This window comes from Arvicola amphibius, chromosome 12 (genome assembly GCF_903992535.2).
Source record: "Arvicola amphibius chromosome 12, mArvAmp1.2, whole genome shotgun sequence".
Lineage (NCBI taxonomy): Eukaryota > Metazoa > Chordata > Mammalia > Rodentia > Cricetidae > Arvicola > Arvicola amphibius.
The window spans coordinates 31,992,326-32,017,554 of NC_052058.2; the positions used below are offsets into that span (position 1 = coordinate 31,992,326).

General features: G+C 37.8%; 1 protein-coding gene across 3 annotated transcripts in view; it reads left to right on the top strand.

Annotated features, from left to right (window-relative positions):
- Parg (poly(ADP-ribose) glycohydrolase) overlaps window positions 1-25,229 on the top strand; it is a 110,988-nt gene that overhangs the window by 45,107 nt on the left and 40,652 nt on the right. For all 3 annotated transcript variants that reach the window (XM_038350222.1, XM_038350224.1, XM_038350223.1), the window contains exons 8-12: window positions 6,138-6,230; window positions 9,136-9,293; window positions 16,919-16,998; window positions 21,057-21,117; window positions 24,385-24,460. In XM_038350222.1, coding sequence (XP_038206150.1) covers window positions 6,138-6,230; window positions 9,136-9,293; window positions 16,919-16,998; window positions 21,057-21,117; window positions 24,385-24,460 — 468 coding nt within the window. The remainder of the gene's footprint in view (window positions 1-6,137; window positions 6,231-9,135; window positions 9,294-16,918; window positions 16,999-21,056; window positions 21,118-24,384; window positions 24,461-25,229) is intronic.

The following is a 25,229-nucleotide window of genomic DNA, read 5'->3' on the forward strand; positions in this document are numbered from 1 at the left end:
GTTGCCATGAGACGAGGCACCTCCTCTTCTATTAATGCTGGAAGAGCAATCTGGTAGGAAGAGCAGATTCCCAAAAGCAGGCTACAGAGTCAGATTGCCCCTGCTCTAGCTAGTAAGAGTCTCACAAGAAGACAGTTGTAACATATATGCAGAGGGCCTACTTCAGTCCCATGCAGGCTCCCTGGTTGTCAATTGAGTCTCTGTGAGCCCAAATTAGCTTATTATATAGGTTTTCTTTTCTAGAACCCAACCTTGAGAAGTTTTCTCAACTGAGGGCTTCCTCCTTTAAGATGATTCTAATTTGTGTCAAGTTGATGTAAAGCTAGCCAGCACAAGCCCCTTCTGCCTATGTCTAATCTTTAGTATTTCTAACATACACCATGTCTAGTAAATAACTCTCCTACACTACACAGTAAGTCAAATGATAGTAATGAATGTAATTGTACTAACAAAGCATTTACCAATTAAAAATAGAAAGATTCCATTGCCTGCCATGCCCTCTTCATCCCACCCCAATCCCAAGCTAGGAAGAAAGAACAGTGTCTGAGCAGTGCTATTTCCAGTCAAATGACTGTCAAATTAATCAAAGGACAAATGTAGATTATACCTAGTACAAGTTAAAAGACAAATATTTTAAAACTCAGAATTTTTTTATCTTTAAACCATATAATTTCAGATATTTTAATGTATTATGATTTTTATCAGTATTTCCCAGATATGAACCATGGTATCTTCACAAGTCATAGGGAAATCCTGTATAACTTGTTCTAAGAGAGGGAGGGAAGAGGGAAAGAGAGCGCGTGCACTTAGAGTCAGTGGCTTGGTAGGAGCTTTTGATTGTCTCTGGTGCAGACCTGAAGTCACTTGGCCCTTCACATTATCTGCTCTCTGCCGTGGCATTCATTTTGTACTTCTTTTGGTGTTATGAAAGAAAGATTTTGAACAGTCGTATTTAGAGCTTCAGATTAGTTAGCTACTAATTTGTAAAGCATGCCTTCTTAAATATGAAAATATTAGATTGAGTATTTCCCAAAACCCAGTTGTACTGTATTAAAATGTGGAGAGCGTTGTTATGGAAGCCATAATTGTGATGGCTGATACACATGAGAGATCACCCTGTGGCTGGCCTGTCAAACTTTCATGAGCCTTCAGAAATTAAGGAGAATAAGTGAGTTTGTTTTCTTGTAAGCTGTCACATTGCTCTCTTCAAAGTGTCAGCTTGAGCGGTACACAGATAAATGTTAGAAACATTCACCTTCTTTAGCTGATTCTTTACTCTTACATAATTTAGTGATACAATTTTTCTTTTCCCTCTAATGTTTAATTTTTCTGTTCTCTGAAAACATGCCTAAAGAATAAGTTGACATGAAAGATCTTACTTCTTTTAATTTTTGAAATGGGAACTTTGCTCCTGAAGGAACTTGTGATATGCTAGTGGAATTTCCAGTGGGCTTAAGATAGATTATAGAAGCTGAGCCCTGTACAGTCCAGTCACCTCTTAAGAGCCTGCCAGAGTCATTTTTGCTAAGCAGTAGAGATTCTGGAAAGAATGAGCTTTGTAAAATAAGCTAGCTAAGTGAGATAGATGACTGTTAATGTATTTTTATTAACACTGTTATATATGAACACCCCCTGTTCCAGACATGGTGAATCAGTCATTAATCTTGTCTTAGAGGGATTTCTAGTAAGCGCTAGAAAGCATGTCCATAAATAACAACAGAAAGCAGGAAATTTTAAGGGTCTTATTTTTTTTTAAGCGCAGAAAGATTGCAAGAGAAAACTAGAAAGGAGAAATGGATGGACTTTGAAGCAAAATAGTACTTGAACAATACCGAGAAAATTACGCAGGTTTAGGAATTAAGGAAAGACATTGCAGTCATGGAACAAAGTCTGTGGTAGTATAAGTAGGTGCTGTAGAAGACTGAGTAGTTGAGCTGCCAGGTATGTACAATGAAAGGTGGGTGTGTATGTATCTGTATGGATATCATTTTTTATGATATACTAAATAAGATAAGCATATAGGTCAAGATAGGCTAAATATTTTAATATTTAGGTAGACAACTGAAGCTTAATTACTTAATATTAATATTTAATATTATGTAGATACATAAATATCTTTATTCATTGAGTTTGTACTGTATTGAAAGGGTGATAAAAGCCATTGAGATGGTTTCAGGTAGAGCAGGGATGTACTACAATATACTTGGACAGAAAGCAAAGGCCAGCAGTTAGATCATGCAGTATTCCTGGTAAGAGTAGATGAGGGCCTGAGTCAGAGCAGCTTAGTGGTTAAGAGGGGTGATGAATACAGGAGCTCCTGTTGAAAACTAGTCAGTGGGATTGTTTTGTTTTGTTCTTTTTAATGAGGAAGAGGCTTCAGAACAGTTGTGAATTACTGGCCCATTACCTAATACACTTTGCATTTGTGCATAGAGCTGTAGATCCATCAAACACTATTATATATGAACCTTCAAAACTGGTATTAAGCAGAGTCATAGGATTGTCTATGGTATGGATAAGAAAAGGAAGAATTTAGGATTTTCTTTATGCACACTCGTTTTCCAGTTTCTTGGCCAGCAAGTACCCCTGCTTATGATCTGGGAGAAAACTCCACACCTCCAGTCTTAATGCATGCTACTCTGGTTTTGAGTGTAAAGACAACTAACTGCTTTATCTTTGAGCTTTAACTTCTGAGAGTTCTTTACTTTCTATCTTACAAGACTCTTTCAGGATAAACTGTGCTTTTGTTATCACCAATTGTGTGTTGATGTGGAATTCTGTTTGGTTTTGGTCTTCGTATATATGCAAGTGTGTGTACATGGGGCTGGGGGCCGAACTAAGGTGCCAATCCTCAGGCGTAATCCACCTTAGTTGGTTTGTTCTGTTGTTTCGATCTGTTTTGTTGAGATAGGCTCTCTCACAGGGACCTGGGACTTGACAGCTGGGCTTGTCTAGCTGGCTCGCAAACCCCAGGGTTCCACCTACCTCTCTGCCTCTCCTGCACTGCTTTTGTTGCCTTTTTTTTTTTAAATGTATCCAACTCAGTTCCTTATGGGTACAGTGTGCACTTTACTGACTGAGCTATATTAAACTCCCAAGCTCCACTGACTTTGTTTTACTGTGGTACTGGTGTGAGGGGCAAATCAATGGCCTTGTACTTGTTAAACAAGGACTCCACCATTGAGTACATCCTCAGCTTTTTTATAGTTAACCAACTCTTCCTCAGCAAATGGTGAATCTTATAATACTGTGCTTGGTAGTGAGGACATGAGATATTTACAGCACAATCCTTATATGATTAATGTTTCATACATTTGAGAAGAGGGGAGAAAAACTAATAAAATAATTATAAACTTTAATAACTGCTCTTACAGGTGTGTGTGTGTGTGTGTGTGTGTGTGTGTGTGTTCAGCTATACAGTCATGGAGGAAGAATCATTAAACATGGGAGAAAATGTCACACAGAGATGAGAATGAATTCCCAAAATTTAACTAGTGGCAGTATAAAATGTTAAACAAGGCAGGTGGTTACATAACATATCATAATTATGCCTGTTATTTGTTGAAAACCTTGTAATTCTGCAAGAACTACAGTTATTTTATGGATGAACAGACAGAAAAGTAATGGTGTAACTTAAAATACATATACAAGTGGATTCTTGGATTATAGAAGAACAGATATATGATAGAAGCAAATGTAATAAAAGATTAATATATAAACTAAACATGCATTTGAGTGTTCTGTATATAGTTTTAATTTTTCTATTTAAAAAGATGTAATCTGAAGACTCACTCTGTTCTTGATATGCAAGTAAAATTCTCTATTATCCTAAAGTAACCCATAAAAATGGGAAGGAAAACAGATAAAATTAGAAATGAATGTTGAAGAAAAGACAATTGTTTTAGCCCACAGTTCGGGAGGTTCAAGGCCCTCTAGGCTCAGTTATGAAAATGGTATTATGGAAGAGAGAGGAAGAGAGAGATCACATAGTGAGACAAGAAGCCAGAGACTGAGAAAGGGCATTTCTGTAACATTTCTTTTGAGAATTAGCTAAGAACTCAGGAGAGTAGGCTGGTGCCTCCCAAGAACAATACTCACAGCTACCTCCTTATACAATCAGTCACCTGATGCTTGCATATGACCTCCCATCAGTGCCTCACTGGGGACAGTCTCTCAACACACAAACCCTTAGAGGGTGCAGTTAAACCATAGCAGTTCATAGCTCCAAAAGCTGGAAAGCAAAATGTTCTTTGACGGTGTGTTTAAGTCACATACTAGCACTTAGTAACAATCATGAGAAAGAGGGAACCTACAGCAGTGTACTGAGTCTCAGAGGTTTGTTTTGTTTTAAATGAAAAGTCAACCTGAAAAAACATCAACTGACCTGGCTTTTGGGAGGCAGAGGCAGGCAGATCTCTGAGTTTGAGACCTGCCTGGTCTACAGTTCTAGGACAACCAAGGCTATCCAGAGAAACCCTGTCTCAATAGACCAAACAAACAAAAAGCCCACAAACTGTATGACTTTATTTACATGACACAGAAGTTCAGAAATGGGGAAATACATTGGTAGTTGCTAGTGTTAGGGTCAGTGAGATTAAGGGTTTAACTGTAAATGGATAGTAGAAGTTCTGTTCTGTTGGGAACAGTTCTGTGTCTTGATTAGTGTTGTTTACACAGAAAGAGTTGTGTGATCAAATGACATCAGATGACACATGTACTGGTTCTAATAGTGTAGTGTAGGGCTATGAAATGGGATTATTGAGGGAAAATGCATAAAAGGTATAATGAACTTTGTCATGCTATTTTTGTGATATCCTATCAATATTTAATTGCTTCAAAAATAAAAAGGGTTTACAAAGCACAAAGAAGTTATGAGCTAGAAGAGTCTGAGTGTTGTAAACAAGTCATTGATGTGCTCTTAACATTTTCAGATATAGGAAAGCAATTGTCTTTACTTTAGAGCTACCAAGAAATGAATATCCAATACAGATACATACCTTTAAGTTTTTATTTTTAGCATACTAAAAGAGGTTTATTACAAGAATATAGTCACTTAACTGTCCTGAACTGGTCAGGGCTTCACTCTGTAGCCCAGGCTGGCCTTAAACATGTAGTAATCCTCTTGCATCAACCTCAGGAGTGCTGGGGTTTTGGTGGTCAGCTACTATATCATGACTTTCTCTTTTGTAGGAATCTCTGTAGGGACTTTAGAACTTTGGTTGTGTTCCGATTTCCCCATCATCTCTGGTGGAAGCCTCTTACTGCCTCCTCACTTTCCTGCTGTAGTATCAAATTCATTTTAGTTTCATCAGTCCTGTTTTTTACAGTAGGTGTTAATAAACAATACTTATATTTTGTGCAACTTGTTTTTTCCTTCCAAACTAATAATCATCTTGTGTTACTTGCTATAGCTATATGGCCCACAGTCTCATCTTGGTGTGCTTTAGGAGTGACATAGGAAACATGGTTTTACCTTCCCAAATGTACCCAACAAGGGAGAATTAAAGATCATGAGGAACTTCATTGTCTCTTAGTCAGTGGGTTAGTTTGGGCACATATAGTATGCTTCAGAGTAATTATGGAGCTTTCTTCATAATTATGGTGATGTCTTATGCTAGTGACTGTTGAAATTAAATGGGTCCTTTAGGGATTATGAGAGAGCCCTTGGTGTTCGGTTTTCAGCTGACATAACCAAGGGTAGAGTGTGCTGTTTTTTAATTACAAGTACTACATTAAAAATTATTTACGTGTTTGTTCATTTGTGTGTGTATATGTAGGTCAGAAGACATCTTGTAGGAGTCGGTTTTCTCCACTGCCATATAGGGCCTGGGCAGTGAACTCATGTCATTAGGCTTGGTAGAAAATACCTTACCCTGCTGAGCCACCTTGCTGGTTTTACAAATATTATGGTTTTTTTGGTAAATGTTAGTGTGAGAGAGATTTGATTTGGGGCTACTTTGTTTTTGGAAGACATTTAGGTGAATGATATGAATTGGTAAGTTTATTGGTGAACCTGCTCGCTTGTTTCTACATGTGTGTGTTGGTTATGACACTATGCTTTACAGTGGGGATACAAAATTAGCACATGGTTACTATTCGCAACTGTTAGTCATGTAATATATTTCATTGGTTTTCAGGTACTTGAAGAAGCAGAGGCTCAACATTTGTATCAGTCCATTTTACCTGACATGGTGAAAATTGCACTCTGTCTGCCAAATGTTTGTACCCAGGTTAGTGAATGTAACTTCCTTAGTGTGGTCTTTGGACTCAAATGGCTATGGTGGGAAAGGGGATTCTGCTAAAGAACAGGGCACCTCTGCTGTATACAGAAAGGCTAGTGGCCTGAGAGGAAGGGCACTACCAGAGCACATTACAAATGCAGCATTCAGTTTCAGGCTTCCTTTTCCATTGCTGCAGTTTGTTTACTCAGACTCCTCTTCCTCCATTTATTTAAACAATGTCTTCTAAAAAATAATTATTTTAAAGCAAACTAGTGGGTTTGGTTTATTTTTTAAGATGACTTAATACTACCTACATCTCCCTCACCTTCCTACAAAGTGATACATTACTATAGCAGCTGCAGTCATGGTATTTTCTTAACTTTTAAAACTAAAAGAAAAACTATTGTGTAACATAATTTTGTTTGGAATGCCTTAATTACATATTGCTCCCAACAGATAACCTCAAAATTTAGTGACTTGAACAGTAGACATGTGCAGGCTTAGTTTCTATTGGTTATGAATTTGTGGGCAGCTTGCTGAGTAAGTTGTGACTCACTGTCTCTCCTGTGGTTGCAGTCAGGGTGTCAGTGAGAACTGTTGCCATCTGGAGGCTTGATTGGAGCTTCACCTACACCTTTGCAGGAAGTCTCATGTGGGCCTTTCCATACACTGATTAGGCCCTCAGGACTTGGTTGCCACCTTCCTCAGTGCAAAATTAGAGTTAAAAGTTAAAACCAATCAAGATTGTGTTCTATATTTCCAAAGGATGCTCAATTGTGCCACAAGGACACATGCTCAACTATGTTCATAGCAGCTTTGTTTGTCATAGCCAGAACCTGGAAACAACTTAAATGCCCCTCAACCGAAGAATGGATAAGTAAAATGTGGTACATTTACACAATGGAGTACTACACAGCAGAAAAAAATAATGACATCTTGAATTTTGCAGGAAAATGGATGGAACTAGAAAACATTATTTTGAGTAAGGTAACCAGACGCAGAAAGACAATTATCACATGTACTCACTCATGAGTGATTTTTAAACATAAAGCAAAGAAAACCAGCCTACAAACCACAATCCCAGAGAACTTAGACAACAGTGAGGACACTAAGAGAGACTTACATAGATCTAATCTACATGGGAAGTAGAAAGTAGGAAAAGACAAGATCTCGAGTAAGTTGGGAGCATGGGGACCTTGGGGGAGGGGAGAGGCAGAGAGGGGAACAGAGAAAAATGTAGAGCTCAATAAAAATCAATAATAATAATAATAATAAAAAGATTGTGTTCTAAGCCATCCCCACTCTGTTTGCTGCCTTACCAGACCTCAAAGCTGACTTGAAATAATGTTTTGGAGAGAAAATAGAGATGAATGTGAACTTTTTAGTTCCTCTGCCTTATAAGAGATGACGCCTACAGTCTGGTGCAGAAAAAGTTTCTTTACTTTTCCCCGGTTGCTTACCTCTGAATTTCTTCAGTAGAAATAGTTGAATTGTCAGTTGAATTTTTTCTTCTTGCGGTCAGACTGTTGTTCTCACCCTGGTGTGTTTTCTGTTGCTAGGAAATGCAGTCCTGCTGTCTCAGCTGCCTTCCGTTGAGTGCTTTTGGGGTGGTGGTGCCTGAGGTGTGATCAGGATGCTTTACAGGAGGCAGCTCAATAAAAATCAATAATAATAATAATAATAAAAAGATTGTGTTCTAAGCCATCCCCACTCTGTTTGCTGCCTTACCAGACCTCAAAGCTGACTTGAAATAATGTTTTGGAGAGAAAATAGAGATGAATGTGAACTTTTTAGTTCCTCTGCCTTATAAGAGATGACGCCTACAGTCTGGTGCAGAAAAAGTTTCTTTACTTTTCCCCGGTTGCTTACCTCTGAATTTCTTCAGTAGAAATAGTTGAATTGTCAGTTGAATTTTTTCTTCTTGCGGTCAGACTGTTGTTCTCACCCTGGTGTGTTTTCTGTTGCTAGGAAATGCAGTCCTGCTGTCTCAGCTGCCTTCCGTTGAGTGCTTTTGGGGTGGTGGTGCCTGAGGTGTGATCAGGATGCTTTACAGGAGGCAGCTGCAGAGATGTGTGTGGACACCAGCACTCTTGTTCTGAGTGCAGCTGAAAGGGAGAAGGGACTATTTTAAACTTAACAACTCATGGGAAACTGGTCGACGCTCTTTTGTTTCACCAGGATGTCTTTAAAACTGCAATATAAGCATTTGAATTAGAGCAAAACACATCGAACACCATGCTGAGGTACTTACAGGTAGTGGTGTTACCACAAAAAAGACTGAAGGAAACTGTCCTGGGTCTTCCTTGACTTGGTGTGTTTTATAATATAGAAAATGCCTTTATTTTTACAAGTTATACATAGTTCTGTTTGGTGGTTTTCATGTGTTCTGTTAAATGCTTTAGTAAAATTAGATTTGGTTCTCATAAAGAAATTAGCAGTATGCAGTATGGTTTAGAATAGGAGGAAAATGACTTATTTATTCAATCATATTAATTATTTTGTTTGGGACTTAGAAAAAGTACTGCATCCCACCATTTTTAATGCAAGAACATAACATATACAATAATAGTTAAACTCAGTATTGCATTTTTCCATCTTGTTTTAATTTTTATTACAAGGGTAATTTGTTAATGTTTATTTGCTGAGGTGTCTTGGTTTTCCCTGGTAAGTAATATTTTGTGTTCTCTTTAGTATCATTATTGATTAGAAATCTACACCTTGTCAAATGAGTACACTTTTCTTATCGTCTCCGATAATCAGCCCTTGACTTTAACAGTATTCCTGATTTAAGGACTCAAGAATGGCTTGAAATTATTCTTGCTTTAATTTAGAAAATGCAGTTTGGTACCTCTGTCTTCAAAATTGCTAGACTAATTATTCCTTTTCTCATCTGTATTTTTGTTTCCTCCATCAGCCAATACCTCTTCTGAAACAGAAGATGAATCATTCTATCACCATGTCGCAGGAACAGATTGCTAGTCTTTTAGCTAATGCTTTCTTCTGTACATTCCCCCGACGGAATGCCAAGATGAAATCGGAGTATTCTAGTTACCCAGACATTAACTTCAATCGGTATGTTTCAGAGAGTACCTTATGAAGGGTGGAAGAGACGAATATTCTAGAGTTAATAAACATTTTGTTCAGGTGATGTTTTGACCATTTTTCAGACATGATAATTAAAGTTCACAGAGGTAAAGAGCTTGGTCAGAATCCTAGAGCCAGTCAGTCACCACGAGGCTTCTTCATTCAGCTACCTGTGCCTGTGTCCTCTCCATGCTCTTTGACTGTCCTCTTCTGGATGTTGTGTTCCGGCTGTTGCTCAGTTTGATTATTCACAGGAACGTTTATTACATATTATAATCTCATGTTGAAACAATTTTAAAAATGGAAATAAAAGCCCTCATTTCTGTAAAGAAAGTCACTAGACATGGTGGCACATGCCTTTAATCCAGCACTTGACAGGGGTCACAGGCAAGTGGATCTCTGTTAGTTCAAGTCTGCACAGCAAGTTCCAGGGTTCTGAGGGTGTTTAACTGTAGCCAGTGCACCAGTTAGGAACAGCCTTAACGTAAGTACAAACCCACATCTCAGTCACTTTTTATCTTCGAAGTAGAATCTTACACTGCAACTTTTTGTTTTAATTTACCATTTTGTAATAGTGTAGTTTCTTAAAAACTTACTTTGAGATTTAAACAAAAGGTGCAGAAATAGAACCCAAGAGTTTCTATGTACAGCTCATGCAGTTTTGCTTTAACACCTTTTATACTATAATAAAAATAATCACAAATAGGCAATAATACTGATCTAGCAATTTTCTGACCTGCGGCCTTATGAATTCTTACAATTTTTCTGTACCCCTTTTTTCTGATCCAGCTCATACCTAGAATCTTTCTGTTTAGATTCCTTCATCTGTTCCTTAGAATTTTTCCTTCCTTTTTTGACTTTGGCCTCCTTGAAGACTACTCATTAGTTATCTTGTAAAACGTTTTCCATCTGAACTTGGCTAATGTTATTTCACAATGAGAATGAGGTCATGCTTTTTTATTTCTTTCTTTCTTTTTTTTTTTTTTTGAGACAAGATTTCTCTTACTCTATAGACCAGGCTGACCTCAAATTCTCAGTGATTTTCCTTCCTCAGTCTTCCTGCTGCTAAGATTATATGTGTAAGCCATGGCACAGGACTAGGCCATGGTCTTGGGCAGAAATATCACAAAATTGTCCTCAGCTCTTCACATTAATGGGCATATAATTCATCTTAGGGTTGGTTCAGCTGGCCAAGGTTCTCCTGTGTTCTCCCACTGAAAAAGAACTATTTTATTTTCTGTGTTTATTAACTGAAATTCTGTTATATAAGGAAGATCCATTCCATAACTCCTATTCTTTTAATATTCCAGTAGACTAATGATCTTTATTGTACATCATAAAATTTAATGCAATTATTATTCATTTTGCTATTTATATTGCTCTTTGGTCATTAGAGTTATTTAAACATAGGCTCTTGAGCACTTTTGGCAAGTTCCCATCATCTTTTTGAGCATTACCTTCCCTTTGGAGTCATAACCTATTTTAGGCCTATATTATCCATTCCCCAGCCCTGAAACTTACCGTTTTCTTTTTTTAAAAATATTTATTTATTATGTATACAATATCCTGTCTCTGTGTATTTCTGCAGGCCAGAAGAGGGCATCAGACCCCATTACAGATGGTTGTGAGCCACCATGTGGTTGCCGGGAATTGAACTCAGGACCTTTGGAAGAGCAGGCAATGCTCTTAACCGCTGAGCCATCTCTCCAGCCCAACTAACCGTTTTCTAAGAGTCCTTGATTCTTTTCATTTAGAAACTGAGATCTGGGTAGTGGGTTTGCTCATTGTTTTTAGTGCAGCTTTTTGGTTTTTCGAGACAGGGTTTCTCTGCAGCTTTAGAGCCTGTCCTGGAACTAGCTCTGTAGACCAGGTTGGTCTCGAACTCACAGAGATCTGCCTGCCTCTGCCTCCCGAGTGCTGGGATTAAAGGCGTGCACCACCGTCGCCCGGCTGCAGCTTATTTTTATACAGGCAGAATTTCTGACAGCTCGACATGACAGTGCAAAAATATATTCATAAATCTCTCCAGTGCCATAGTGCTAATTTCAAAGTCCTGTGTTAAATCTTACAGTTACAAAATCCTTCTCTCCCTGGAGATGAGAAAAATTCTAGAATAAAGCTGAATAGGAGCTGATGCAATTTTTTTAATTTAAAAAAATCAAAATTAAGACTTAAGTACATTTATAGGATTTTTAAAGCAAATAAAACATACTAAATTATTTAAATATAAGAATACTCAGCCAGGTAACACACACCTTTAATCTCATATGGTATGCAGAAGCAGGTGGGAACTTTAAGTTCGAGGCCAGCCTGGTCTACTGGACGACACAGAAAATCTGTCTCTAAAAACAAAAAGAATACTCTCAGGCTACCATAATTTTTAAGCTATAGTTAAGGGCTCGCAAACATTAAAACATAAAAGGAAGTCCCTGTCATACAATTAGTCTATACTAGCAACACAAAGGTGAACATTAGCAAACAAAAAAAGTGTGCATTCTGTGTAGCTCAATAGACAGCAAACAGCCACTGTATTCCTCACTGTGTGTTAAGTGTACTAGTTATAGAGACCAGGCAGGCTAAATCCTTTGTTCCTAGTAGAAATTGTCTGTTTTTTAAACCTTACAACTTTCTGGATTGCCCTTCTTTGTTTTTATTCCTCCTTCAAGATTCAGTTCACAGGTCAAGTTTTCAGCTGTCTGCTGGACAGCCCTCTTCAGCAGTGTATACCTGACTCCTCTTAAGAGGTGGTGTGGTTTTTTGTTTGGTGGTTGTTGTTATCTTCATTTTATTTTATGTGTATTGGTGTAAGAGTATCAGATGCCATAGAACTGGAGTTACAGACAGTTGTCAGCTGCCATGTGGGTTCTGGGAATTGAACCTGGGTCCTCTAGAGGAGCAATCACTTCTCTTAACCAGAGTCATCTCTCCTGCCCCAGGTTGTGTTTTTTTAATGGCTCTAACCTAACAAGCAACAAGAACGATGACTATTTCTACCCACTGATGTGTCTGCTGTGGCTCACTGCTGTCCTCTTTGTGGGAGTTTCCAGGCAGCGAAGATTGTATATGTTTCAGAGAGCATCTGCCTCAACTATAGAAATGAGGCCTAAACGCTGTCTTATGCTCAGATGTGGTGCTTTTCATGTCTGACTACCTTGCCAAAGCAGAATACTTTGAGAATGCCAAAGAAATGGAAGCTACAACAAAGTTTGTTCATTACCCCCCCTCATACCTACACACACACACACACACACACACACACACACACACACACACCATTACCCCACACCCTATTTCTAGGAGATTGAGGACAGTAAGCCATTTGTTAACCAGTAATACAGTATTTTCCTTCTTTTCTTACTTCCTTCCCTTCCTCCCTCCCTCCCTTCCTTCCTTCCTTGCTTGCTGGTTTGCTGGTTTGTATTTCTGCTTATAACTTCTGACAATTCAGGAGACAGAGAGAGTGTGTGTGTGTTTCTCTATTCAGTCTCAAGTGAGATAGGGCTAGCTACTTGATTGAATAAAAAAAATGGTAAAAGTATGTAGTGGGAGGCTGACGTCAATAAATTGAATAAGCCTTCCTTCTTTTATTTATTGTTGTGTTCTTCCAGGCCTGCTTAGTTATGTTAAATACCTCTGACCTTTTTCCCCTGCTTGCCTTTCTCAGCCTGAACATTTATATAAAGGCTTCCAATGTGATTAGCATTGATGCTTCTGAAATCACATGGAAACTAGATGGTCAGAGATAAATTGTAGGTCTCAGCAGTGGGCAGCCCAGGAGGCTTTTACATCTGCCTCTTCCCTGAATTGAAATTGCTGCTGGGGCCATATGGCAGTGTTTCACAGAGGAGCCAAGAACGACTTTCTGGCTAGATCCCACTGAATTTTATTTTGAACTTTATTTACTATATACAAGTGGGATTAATACTTAAAGGTGTGTGTGTGTGTGTGTGTGTGTGTGTGTGTGTGTGTAAATTTAATTCCAGTAATGTTTTCAGCAGTTCCATTCAGGGGAAGATTTTAGTTAACCATGTTTCTCTGTAAGTATGGAAGGAAAAACACACATTAGTAACTCCCTGACCCTTTACTTTTTCTCTTGACAATGCAAGATGTTTTGTTTAGAACAAACTGTGGTTGCTTAGCTAGCTTTTTTTCTATTGTCTTCTAAAAGTAATCTGTAATTATCATGTAGTGAAATGTGTAAATATCTTCTCTACATGGGCAAGGGTTGTTATGACCTGGCTCATGTACAAATTTGTATAGATGTTGCTGACTGAAAAATGTTCTTCAAATATATACACACCCAGAGTTTTGAAAAATCTACATTAAAAAAGAAAGGTGTTAGGAAGTTTAAAATCAGGTGATACTTGGTAACTTGGTTGCCCCCTCCTCTCCTTGAACTCTGTTGTGTGTTTCTTATACCATCTCTGTTCCCAGACCCACGTCTGTTCTTGTGTGTTTCTTATACCCTCTCTGCTCCCAGACCCACGTCTGTTCTTGTGTGTTTCTTATACCCTCTCTGCTCCCAGACCCACGTCTGTTCTTGTGTGTTTCTTATACCCTCTTTGCTCCCAGACCCATGTCTGTTCTTGTATGTATCTCGTACCCTCTCTGCTCCCAGACCCATGTGTGCCAGCCTCACTCTTCCTCCCTGCTCCATCTGCAGCTCCTTGTTTTTTCTCTTTATCCCCAAGAATCTCTCCTCAGATTGTATATCATCTTATATTAACATTTTCATGTTTATTTCCAGTGAATTCTGCTATTTTTACATGATACAAAAATAGAATAATTCATTTTATTTGAGTGGTTATGCATAGTAGAACCAAACTGGAAAATCATCATGAAGATTTAAACCTATTTCTCTTGATTTCTGCATTTATACACACGCACGTGCACACAGAAAGGGAGTGAGGAGAGAGAGATCCTTCTTGGCCCTGTACGAATATGAGGAATGTGGAACATAATGGTGCCCTCTTTTAATTCCAGCACTCCGAGGCAGAGGCAGGTGAACCTCTGAATTTAAAGTCAGCCAGTTCTATATCGCAAATTGTAGGCCAGCCAGGGCTGTCAGCAGTGAACATGATGAGGGGGAGAAAAGGCTGGTGAATGGCTCAGCAAGAAAGATGCTTGTCACACAGTCTGATATGTGAATTTCATCCCTAGGGAGTTAGGAACTGGCTTTCAACAGAGTTCCTTGGACTTCTACACATTCACCTTGACATTTGTGCACATAACACATATGCAGACACATAAAAATTAACTTTAAAAAAGAAACTGATGTTTACATAAAAAAAGAATCTGAGAAATCTTATTTGGTTACACAGTAATTTGAAATTAGGCTTGGAATAGTAAATGAACGTAATATGTACAAGTGCTGTTTGATTTATAGAAATCTGGGAGTATTTTGCTTGGCTGTTTAGCTGATTGGTTGGTTCTTTTGAGACAGTGTGATATAGTTCTGGCTAGCCTTGAATTTGACTAGCTGAGGTTGACCTTGAACTCCTGATCTTTCTGCCTCAACATCCCAAGTCCCAGGATTGTAGACATGCGTACCATGCCCAGCTCTGTACCTTTAAGATTTAAATGTAAAATAAAATAGTTACTCTCATTTGTAGTGATAATAATAGCCATATAATGTTCTAGAAAAATCCATATTGCCAGGCTAATAAGTCTGTAATCCTAGGGAGCTCCTAAGGTTAATAATTTGTGATTATGGTTATAAAATATAAGGGCTTTTATGTGGTTTTAAAAGTAGCTGACCATATATGGATCATTTTTCCTTTTGGGGAAATTACTCTTTAAAGACAATAGTCATTTTCTCCTCTTTCTGTAATAGTTATATTAAAGAACTTCCTCCTTAGTTGAATTGTATAGTATATCAGTTCATCCCTAAAAAAATGATGGCTGTGTTTTCTATTTACACTCCTTCCTTCTGTTAAGTAGTAATTTTAGAAAGGGATTTTGTATAGAGATCAAGGTATTTATTTAGTAAATTATGCTTATTGATGTAGGATGTTTAATTAAACTGCCACGTGACTTTTTCCTTCCCATCATCATTTTTATTTAGACAGACTTTGTACTCAGCATATTAAGAGTAGACCAAGAGGAAACCTTCATTTTTATTGTCTCTTTTTTAGCTGCCAGCTAGATTTAAACATGTTTGTAGTAACTATTTTAGAACAGAAAATCTAAAGTGAGTAAAACTCACCTTATAGATACTGTTAAATTATTTTTTAAGGTAGATCATATGGTAGATTAAAATACTGTGCAGTATTGGCATTCCTTTTAGGTAATGATCATACATGTTTTTCCAGAAGTTGACTCTGAATTCAGATCCGTCTACATAGCATCCTTTGCTGTATTTCCTTTCCATTTTCTAATTCATTTTAGATGTAGGATTTTCTGTAAATTGCCTTTCCCCTTTCTTACATAAGATTGTTCTTCTAATCATGAAAAATGGTACCCATTTTACCACTTTCTACTAAAGAAGACTTTTACTTGAAGGCTTTCTGGATTTAAAGGCAGAATATATGACTAGGGGCAGGAAATTTTCATTATTTATAGCCACTGAATCTTCACATGCTTTTTAAATGCCTTTGGAAGGCTAGGTCTTAGGCCCAAAAGTGCTTTTGTGTGAAATCTTATAATGAACTACTTACCCAGGTCATTCACTTCTAAAGCCCTGAATTTTTTTCCTCTGGATAAATTGCATTACATGTTAACAATAACAATGTCATGCCATTACAAAGAAAATAGAATCACGCAGTGCATATCGAGATTGCCGGATACTGGGCAGCACAGAGAAGACTTGGGTTTTGTTACCAAGCAAAGGATCTGTGTTAACTCAGACTGCTATAAAAAACACCATGGCCTCGGTGGCTCAAACAGCAAAGCTTATTTTTTGACAGTTTTGGGGGCTAGACGTTCCAGATAAAGGTGCTAGGATTCGGTGTGTGGTGAGAGTTTCTCATGTCTTCTCACTGTCTCACCCGCTGCAACCTTTTCTTAGGAACCCAACCCTGCAGGACTTAGATCTTCTCATCTGACCTCACTTAGCCTTCTCCACAGCCTTATAGGCCTTATCTCCAAATAGAACCTTGTTGGGGATTTTGTAGTCAACACAAATATTTGGAAGACAGAAACATCTAGTCTAGAACAAGATTTGTTTAATTACCAAAGACTACTCATTCAGTCCCAGTGTCTTGTCATAGCTGTCTATGACTTTTATTACAAATACTCAGAATGAGGATTTTTCTGAGATACCATTTGTTTAGGTACATAACTACTTAGTAATATTATGCATTATAAATAGTATTTGCCATGAAGACATTAACTGTGTGGCTTGAATTGTTCCTGGGTACAGAACAGTGCCTTGTTTGAGCTGGAGGACTAGCTGGGAGACAAGCACTGTTGATTCAGCTGGCCGTGAAGGAGCCTTGTTACAGGCAGGTTGAATTCTCGCTAGATGCCCTTGGTATCCGCATTAGCTTTCTGCTTCTCCAAAGTCCCAGGACTGATTCTGGAAGAATTTGTTTTTAGTATTTGATTAAAAATAGAGATTTGGTGTTTATGAATTACAAAGGCATTTTAATCCTTTTACTTCTGGCCTTTTTCAGGTTGTTTGAAGGACGTTCATCAAGGAAACCAGAGAAACTGAAAACACTTTTCTGCTATTTCCGAAGAGTCACAGAAAAAAGTAAATTCCTTTCATTCATAACTATAATTTTTCTTGCTGATGGTAAAAATTCAATTCAAATAATCTAAAAATCTTTTGTATTTTGAAGTATACTTGCTTTTTCAAATACATTTAAATAATAATTTAATATAATATCCTAGATTTATACTGTTCATGTATAGACATAAATGTATACTGTAATATCTGAAATTAGACCTGTATACTTTGAAATAAATACCCAAGGGTTGTTGTGACCCAAAATGACTTTCAAAGAAAGTATAATGACCAGAAAATACATTAGGATACTTCTTATTTAAAGAAAAATTTGATGGCTTACTTTTTATAGATAAAATCATTCGATTTTCCTGTCATTCCTCTTTCCTGCCCCATGGTCCTAGTTTGTAACTATGATAAACAGAATGATTAAAAAGCAGCCTGGGGAGAGGGTTACTTTAGCTTCCCCTTTCAGGTGACAGCTCATCGCTAAGGAAATCACGGCAGGAATTCAAGCAGGAGCTGAAGCAGACACTATGACAGATCGCTACTTACTCCGTCATCTTACACAGCTCAGGCTCACCTGCCCAAGGATGGTACTGCCCAAAGTAGACTCAGCCCTCCCAGTCAATCATCAAGCAAAGTAGTCTCTCACAGATATGGCCATAGACCAATGTGATCTGAGTTTCTCACAGATGTGGCCATAGACCAATTTGATCTGGACAATTTCCCAACCAATATTCCTTCTCCCAAGGTGACTCTAGATTGTGACAAGTTGACAATAAAAACTGACTAGTACATCCACCAAGCCTGTCATAGGGTTTATATGAGATTGAGTCACACTTAGGTATACATGTCTGTCTTCCTGTGTATAACTATAACCTTACTATCTTACTGTCCCCAAAGCAGATTCTCATCTGTGAGATAAGAGTATAATTATAATTACCTCTAGGATAGTTGCAGATATGAAACAAGAGGATACATACTTAATATGTTAGCCATCACCAGTAGGTAGACTTTCCTACAAGGTACAAGAAAGCCAAAAGACTTGCTAAGTAAGTCAGGTCTGGTTGGTCAAGTGAAATGAGCTTTCTTCTTTTCTAGTCTTCCAGCTTAGGGGATTGTCTTAAGTCAGGTCTTGAAATCATTCCAAGGTCATTTATCCCTTTCAGTGCAATGTTGCTAAATATTGGTCAGATTTTTAGAAAGCAGTCTGGTGAAGATGATTTTGATATTTAAGGGGAAAACTGTATTTTTAATAAAATAGTATTTATAATTTACTTAATTTAGTTTTGCACCCTATACTGAAAGAAATGTTAAGGAAGATTCAGGGCTGTTCAGGCTTATAAGAAACACAATTAAATTAGAATTTAGAATGATTTGTTAAAAATGTGACCTTTGGGCTGGGGAGTTGAGTTGGTAAAGTGCAGGCAAGGACCTTAGGTTGATTCCCTAGTACCCATGTGAAAAAAAGTCAGGCGTGATGGTGGGCATTTGTAATCTCTGCATTGGAATAATAGAGATGGGCTAGTACCTGTATTCTCTGGCCAGCCAGCCTAACCTACTTGGCAAGCTACCAAACTAGCCTACCAGGCCAGTGAGATAAGCAGATGGGTGAATGAATGAATGAATAGAAGTTGGTTAATACCTGAGGAAGGCCCTAACATTGTCTGACTTACACACGCACACACATACGGGGGGGGGGGGGAGGAAAGAGGAAAGAAGAAAAAGAGAGGTCAAGCTATTAATTATTTTTACTAACATGTTTTAGATATAAATAAGTCATTGAAAGCTGACTTTTCTATTCTGAGGGTCAAATCATATAATCTTTTTCTAAAAGCTAATTGACTTTTCTAAGTTTTAAGACTTCATTTACTTTGAGGAAAAATTTAAAAGCTATTGTTTGTTTACCTAGAAATGTATAAACCCTCATAAGCTTTGAAGCTTAGATTGAAGAAATTAATATAAATAAATAAATTTATATGAATAAAAGTTGCTTTTCTGTCCTTCCCCCAATAACTGTATAAATTACTGTGTTTAGTAATTTACTTCTCTGTAGAAATACAGCACAGTGTTACTCTAGGTCTTGATGTGACTCTGCTGAGGGAAATAATACAAAAGGGAATGGAGCAGAGTTTCTGAAGTCTACTGTGGAGAGACTGCAGAAATTGGCTTAAAGTACCATATTGCATTACGCTCCAAGACACCATGTATGGTAGGAGGTTTCATCACATTGTATTTCTCTAAGAAGGAGAAGATACTCAAAAATGGAGGACTGTCATAGGTGAGCTGCCACACAAAACTGTCACATCATACATCTGTGCACTTAGTCAAGGATAAAGGAGAAATGAACCTAGCTGTGCAGAGGCATAAAGCAGAAACTTATACATCTCAACTGTGACTCTGGATAGAGGAGGAGGGAGAAGCTCTGAGAATTTGAAACATAAGCTTCAAGTGCCAGGCCTACAGTCTTACTGCTGGTGTGGTGTGCAAAGGTCTGCAACAGGATTTAATCCAATTTCAAGTCAGTGATGCCTCAAGCTATTAAAGCAGATGCCAGTCTTTTGAGGAAAAATTGTATTTTAATCCAGACCCATACCTCGATAGCACCACTGTAAAATAGTATACTGCTTTCAGAAACTAGTTTCAGAAAGAAATGAAACCAAAACATAGTTTTAGAATGGATAAGACATAATTCTAGCAGGACCTACTTCTCAGTTTTGTTAAATATATTTAATATTCATGATAAGGACTTCAGAACTATAAAATGTAAAAGTTTTCTGAATTAAATTAGTTTATATAGCTTCAGAAATAAAGAATATTATAGGTTAAATATTTAAGATTTGATGACTTAAACATGCTCTCAAGATGTGTTGTGACACACGCCTTTAATCCCAGCACTCAGATCTCTGTGAGTTCGAGGCCAGCCTGGTCTACAAGAGCTAGTTCCAGGACAGGCTCCAAAGCTGCAGAGAAACCCTGTCTCGAAAAAACAAAACTAGACAAAACAAACAAGCAAAAAAGATGTGTTACTGTTTCTATCTGGATAGCCCTGTTATTCTCCCCTTCTCTTCCTTCTTTTGCCTTGCCCGCAGTGTTTATCAATCTCTTAGTCTCTTATGTGTAAATGACATTTAATGACCTCATTTCTCTGCTAGGTAATTGAATGACAAGCTAGACCTTGGTTTCTTATATATATTCGGTGCTTCTCTTGTGTTTGGATATTTGATTTGACAAATTGCTGTGCATTTATCTTAATCTAAATACTTTTAATATCCATATTAACAAAAAGTTCTGGTTCTAATACTGCTGGCCTGTATAATATTTGAGTTGTTCTGCATGTTGCTGGGAGTAAAGAAATGCAGAATTGTCCACAAGAATGAGAGAATGAAATTATTGCTGAACTTTCATTGGACTCAGTGCCATTACCACTAATAGTTTCTGACATCTCTTTCTTAGGCTTAAGAGCCTTTTTCCCCTCAGAAGACAACAGACATGGCATCAGCCTTTTAGCTTGTTCTTTGGTCTGAAGCAGACAGATTACTTCTGGCCAGCTGATTTATTTTTTGCATTTGACTAAAAACAAAGCAAAGCAAAAAAAAAAAAAAAGAAAAAAAAAAGAAAGAAAAAAAACAGTAAATATAGCCAAAAAACATTTTTCTCCAAAATTATTTGCTACATTCAGAAATAGATAATCTTTTCCCTAAATTCTTACTTTTCAGTTTTTAAAGCCAAAGAGTGCTAGCTCTCAAATCATACTACTGTACTGCTCTTGGCAGTTCTCTTCAGTGAGGATTATTGTTTTATAGAAGGAGATCCTAATGTTAAGAAGGTAGCATTTTTATCATTATTTTGAGCTCTGTATCCTGTCTGCAGATTCAGTATGTCACAGAATGAACATCTAAAGATGAGTTTAAACTTCTGATCCTCCTGCCTCCAGCCCTGCCTGAGTGGTGTGATTGCAGGTGTACAACACTGAGCCTGTTCTACTTAAGTCTTAGATACTGTTAGTGAGATTCTTTTGTTGAGTACATCAACTCAAAATTAATACTTTGTGTGTTTGTTTTCTTTTATTACTTCTGTAGAACCTACCGGATTAGTGACGTTTACAAGGCAGAGTCTTGAAGATTTTCCAGAATGGGAAAGGTAATAATAAAATTAATGATCAAGCCGGGTGGTGGTGGCACACTCCTTTATTCCCAGCACTCAGGAGGCAGAGGCAGGCAGATCTCTGTGAGTTCGAGGCCAACCTGGTCTACAAAGCAAACTCCAGGACAGCCAGGGCTACATTAATAGATCTTGCCTCAAAGAAACAAAACAACAACAACAAAATTCAACCTTAGAATTACAAAGTCTGTTTGGTCATGAGAGGATTATTTTTTACAGCTTTTGGAAAGATGGGTTTTCAGCCCTTAACTGCCCAGCATCCAAGGAGTCTCTTCCCATAAATGATTCATCCTTACTTCTAATTATTAGAATGTGTCGTTTAAATAAAATTCTCATCTTTTGACCTCGTCTAGACTTCTGAAACACATTTTGTTCAGAGCTGAGAGGTTTCTCTCTACGAAGATGCTACCAAGTGAACGTCAGTGTTCTCCCTGGCATCCTGAGCAGTCGGCCTTTATGTTTTCATGGATTCTTCTCCTAGAGGACAGGATACAGAAACATCTCATTTACTGTGTTTTAGAATTGGCAGGTCAGGAATTTTGAGATTTGATGGCTTCTCCACTTAATACAGTTTTTTTTTTTTCAAGTTTTATCTGGAAAAGCTGAGGAGAGTGATAGCCAGTCTGAGTTAATCCACAATTGTAAGATTTTTAATACTCTGAAGTTAATACGTTTCCTAATCTAGAGCAAGTTCCCAATGGTAACAATGGTTAAATAAATATGGGCCAGCTTTTTAAATACAAAAGATATGATAACACTTATTGCGTGCACATTTCGGTATATAATTCATGTTAAGAAATGTTTCTCGTTTCTGGCTTTTTTTTTTTCATTGTTTGTATTTTTGTTCAGATTTGGTGAAGAAGAATAACCCTTAAGGTGGTCACCTTGAAGGGACCTATCTGCCTAGGTGATGCTGTGGTCATCACAGATATTTGTTTGTGAAAGAAGAACTTGAGCAGACTGAGTGCATGATTGAAATGATTCGTAGTAGAGAGAATGGGTAGAAATAAACAGCATGACACAGAGAGGGCATGAGCCAGGAAAGATGTGTACTTAGATCCATGGCAGTTAGATATGAAGGCGGACCAGGAAGCCCCCTAGAATGCCAGTGACTCTGCATCCCTTCGATAGATGGAGACCAGACAGGCTCATGGTTGGGAATTCATTGTTTTAGCACAGTCCCTTCCATTGTTAGCTTCGAGCTACCTAACATAGTTGTTCACCATAACCATCTGTCGTCTTTAAGTCTCTTCCCCAATTCTTGATAATTTTTCTGACACTACAATTAGTGAATATGATTTGTTAAGTTCTTCAACATTTGACCTTTTACATACCTTAAAATTGCCTTCTTGACCTCTACTTCTAACTTTGACACAGGTGTATATAACTCATTTTTGGATCATAAACTTTCCTTTGACATACCTTGATTTCATTAATTTCTATTAAAATGTGTTGCCTCGAACAAAACATCCTACTGTGTCTCCCATCCAGACTAGAGTGGAGAGTGTTTCTTTTCTTTGCTCCTCTACTATGCTGAAACAGGAATTGAGGAACACGTGTGTTTTATTCATGTCACTTTGGTATTAGTTTGGCCTGTCACTAACATAAAGGGCACCCAACCCCCATGGACAGGTGGAAATGCAGACACTGATGTGGATGCTTTGTGAAAGGAATATAGTAACTGTCCCTAGTGAGACCAGTTATCCCTTTAACTCTGATAAGCAGAACCTAACTTAGTACTTTTCTTACTTAATTTTACTTTATTGGTGTCTTGTTTGTTTTAGCTGCTTCATGAGTGAGCTGGGGAATGTAATTAAAATCAGTCTCCCAGGCTCCACAGGACCAGAAAAATGCATGCACTTAAAGAGGGATGATGGCCTGGCATGGTGACACACGCCTTTAATCCCAGCACTTAGGAGGCAGAGGCAGGTGGATTCCTGTGAGTTCAAAACCAGTCTGGTCTATAGAACTAGTTCTAAGATAACCGAGACTGTTACACAGTGAAACACTGTCTTGAAAAACCAAATAATAATAATAGTAGTAGTAGTAGTAGTAGTAGTAATAATAATAATAATTATAATAATAATAATAAAGAGGGAGAATGAAGGAGAAATAAAGATTGTTGATACTGCCAAGAGTATGGGACTGCATGGGTGCCATGGGATCAATCAGAGGCTTTCCTAGGTCTGTTTCTGGCATATTCCAGCCCTTTGACTGTTAGCAGGTACTTTAGCCATGCTTGGGGCAAGAGTGAAGAGACTAAAAGTGGAGAGCTACTAGGAGGTTAAAGTATTTTTCAGGCGGACCACACCGAGTTTGTAGCTTTTCCCTAATTACATTGAGAACCAATGCCCATGATTGCCAGCTTCAGCTTTGGAGAAATGTTGCCAACCAAAGTAGTCCCACTTGACAGTTCACAGATTCCTGGATCATGTCCCTTTGTCTTTCAGTTACATCCCTATAGCCATATATCATATGCCCTCATATCCCCTTTGAATAAAATGACTAGGAAGCTAAGACCATGAGAGGGAATTTAAAAGTAATCTAATTGCATTCCATTCCTAGAACTCACATGAGTGTATTTTGTTTTTGTACTTATTCACCACCAACTCCAAAAACAGTATAAGAGTACTATTTAGGTTAGCATCCATATGTTATAATAGATATGTCATATTTATTATAACTTAATGTAGCTTTTTTATTCACTATAACAATTGCGGGAGGTGAATCTACTAAGAAAAAAGAATAACATCTTTAAAAGTTGTTAATGCAATGAAATTATCAACCCAGTGTAACAAAGGGCAATATCTTAGTAACCATAGATTATGATTATGCCTCCTGAATACTTACTCACAAATGTTAGGTTTATCTGTCAACATTGTTAATATAAAAATTCCTTAGGTCAGAATCCCGTTGGCACCCTCACTGAACAGTAGCTATCAAACTAGTGAAAATGCAAGGGCGTCTAAGAACCAGGCGATCACAGACTCCAGCATGATGATAAGGTTTCATATATTCTCATTTTTGTGTCTTGAGAAATTTTTTAATTCTTAATTTCATATAGGTGAAAATAATATTCTTTCTCATTTTAATGAAAATATGCATAATTGAGTGAGGAAAATACCATGATTGTTAACATTTCTGGCTCTTGAGGTTCGGGTGGTTTGTTTGTGTGTTCAGAGTCACTCGCATTTTCAGGTGTGTGTTGCGAATTACTTATCTAAGAGAATACCTTGTACTTTGTAGATGTGAAAAACCCCTGACTCGATTACATGTCACTTACGAGGGTACCATAGAAGGTAATGGCCGAGGCATGCTACAGGTACGTAAATATCAGAAGTATATGTATGTTAAGATGCCTCTTGCCAGGTTTCTGACAGAAAAGGATATTTGAAAACTTGTTTGTCTCCTAAATTCGTCTAATGTAAAAAAGGATGGAAGAAAACACAGAACAGATCACTTTGACAGCTGCTATTTGCCCGTGTATGCTCATGTGCCTATTATAAAAGCTTTTGACAGAAAAATCCCAAGATCTGGACAACATCAGTCCTCTTGGTTCAGACACTGATTGTGAATTGACAGAGGATGAAGTTCCCGGGGCCTGGTCTTGACAAGCTGTCAGCAGGCAGTTTTGTTCTTTTTCTTTAAGGGCTTGTTTTTGCCCCAAATCATGACTAGCTTGAGATGTTTTTATGCCAGCAGAAGCCTTGTTTGGGTGTAGGGGGCAGACATTTAAGACTGATGGATGAAACAGGCTTCTTCCCCCCCGAGCACATGCTGTAGCTATTTGTACTGTCTTTTCTCTGTTGAAAGCAGGTAATCCTGTCTAGTACTTAATCCTTGCTATGAAGTTGTTACTATCATTACTTTTTTCTACAATCTGAGAGAATTTTTTCCAATATCTGATAATTAAGAAGCTAGGCATGGTGTCATGCGCTGTAATCCTAACATTTGAGAGTCCGAGGCAGAAGCTTGAGGTCAAGGACATAAGTTCCAAAGTAACTAAAGAACCTTATTTTTTCTAGAACAGTCTTTACGTAGGCATAGTTATAAATAAAATCTGAAAAGAAGCATGTTCTCTTTGCTCTTTA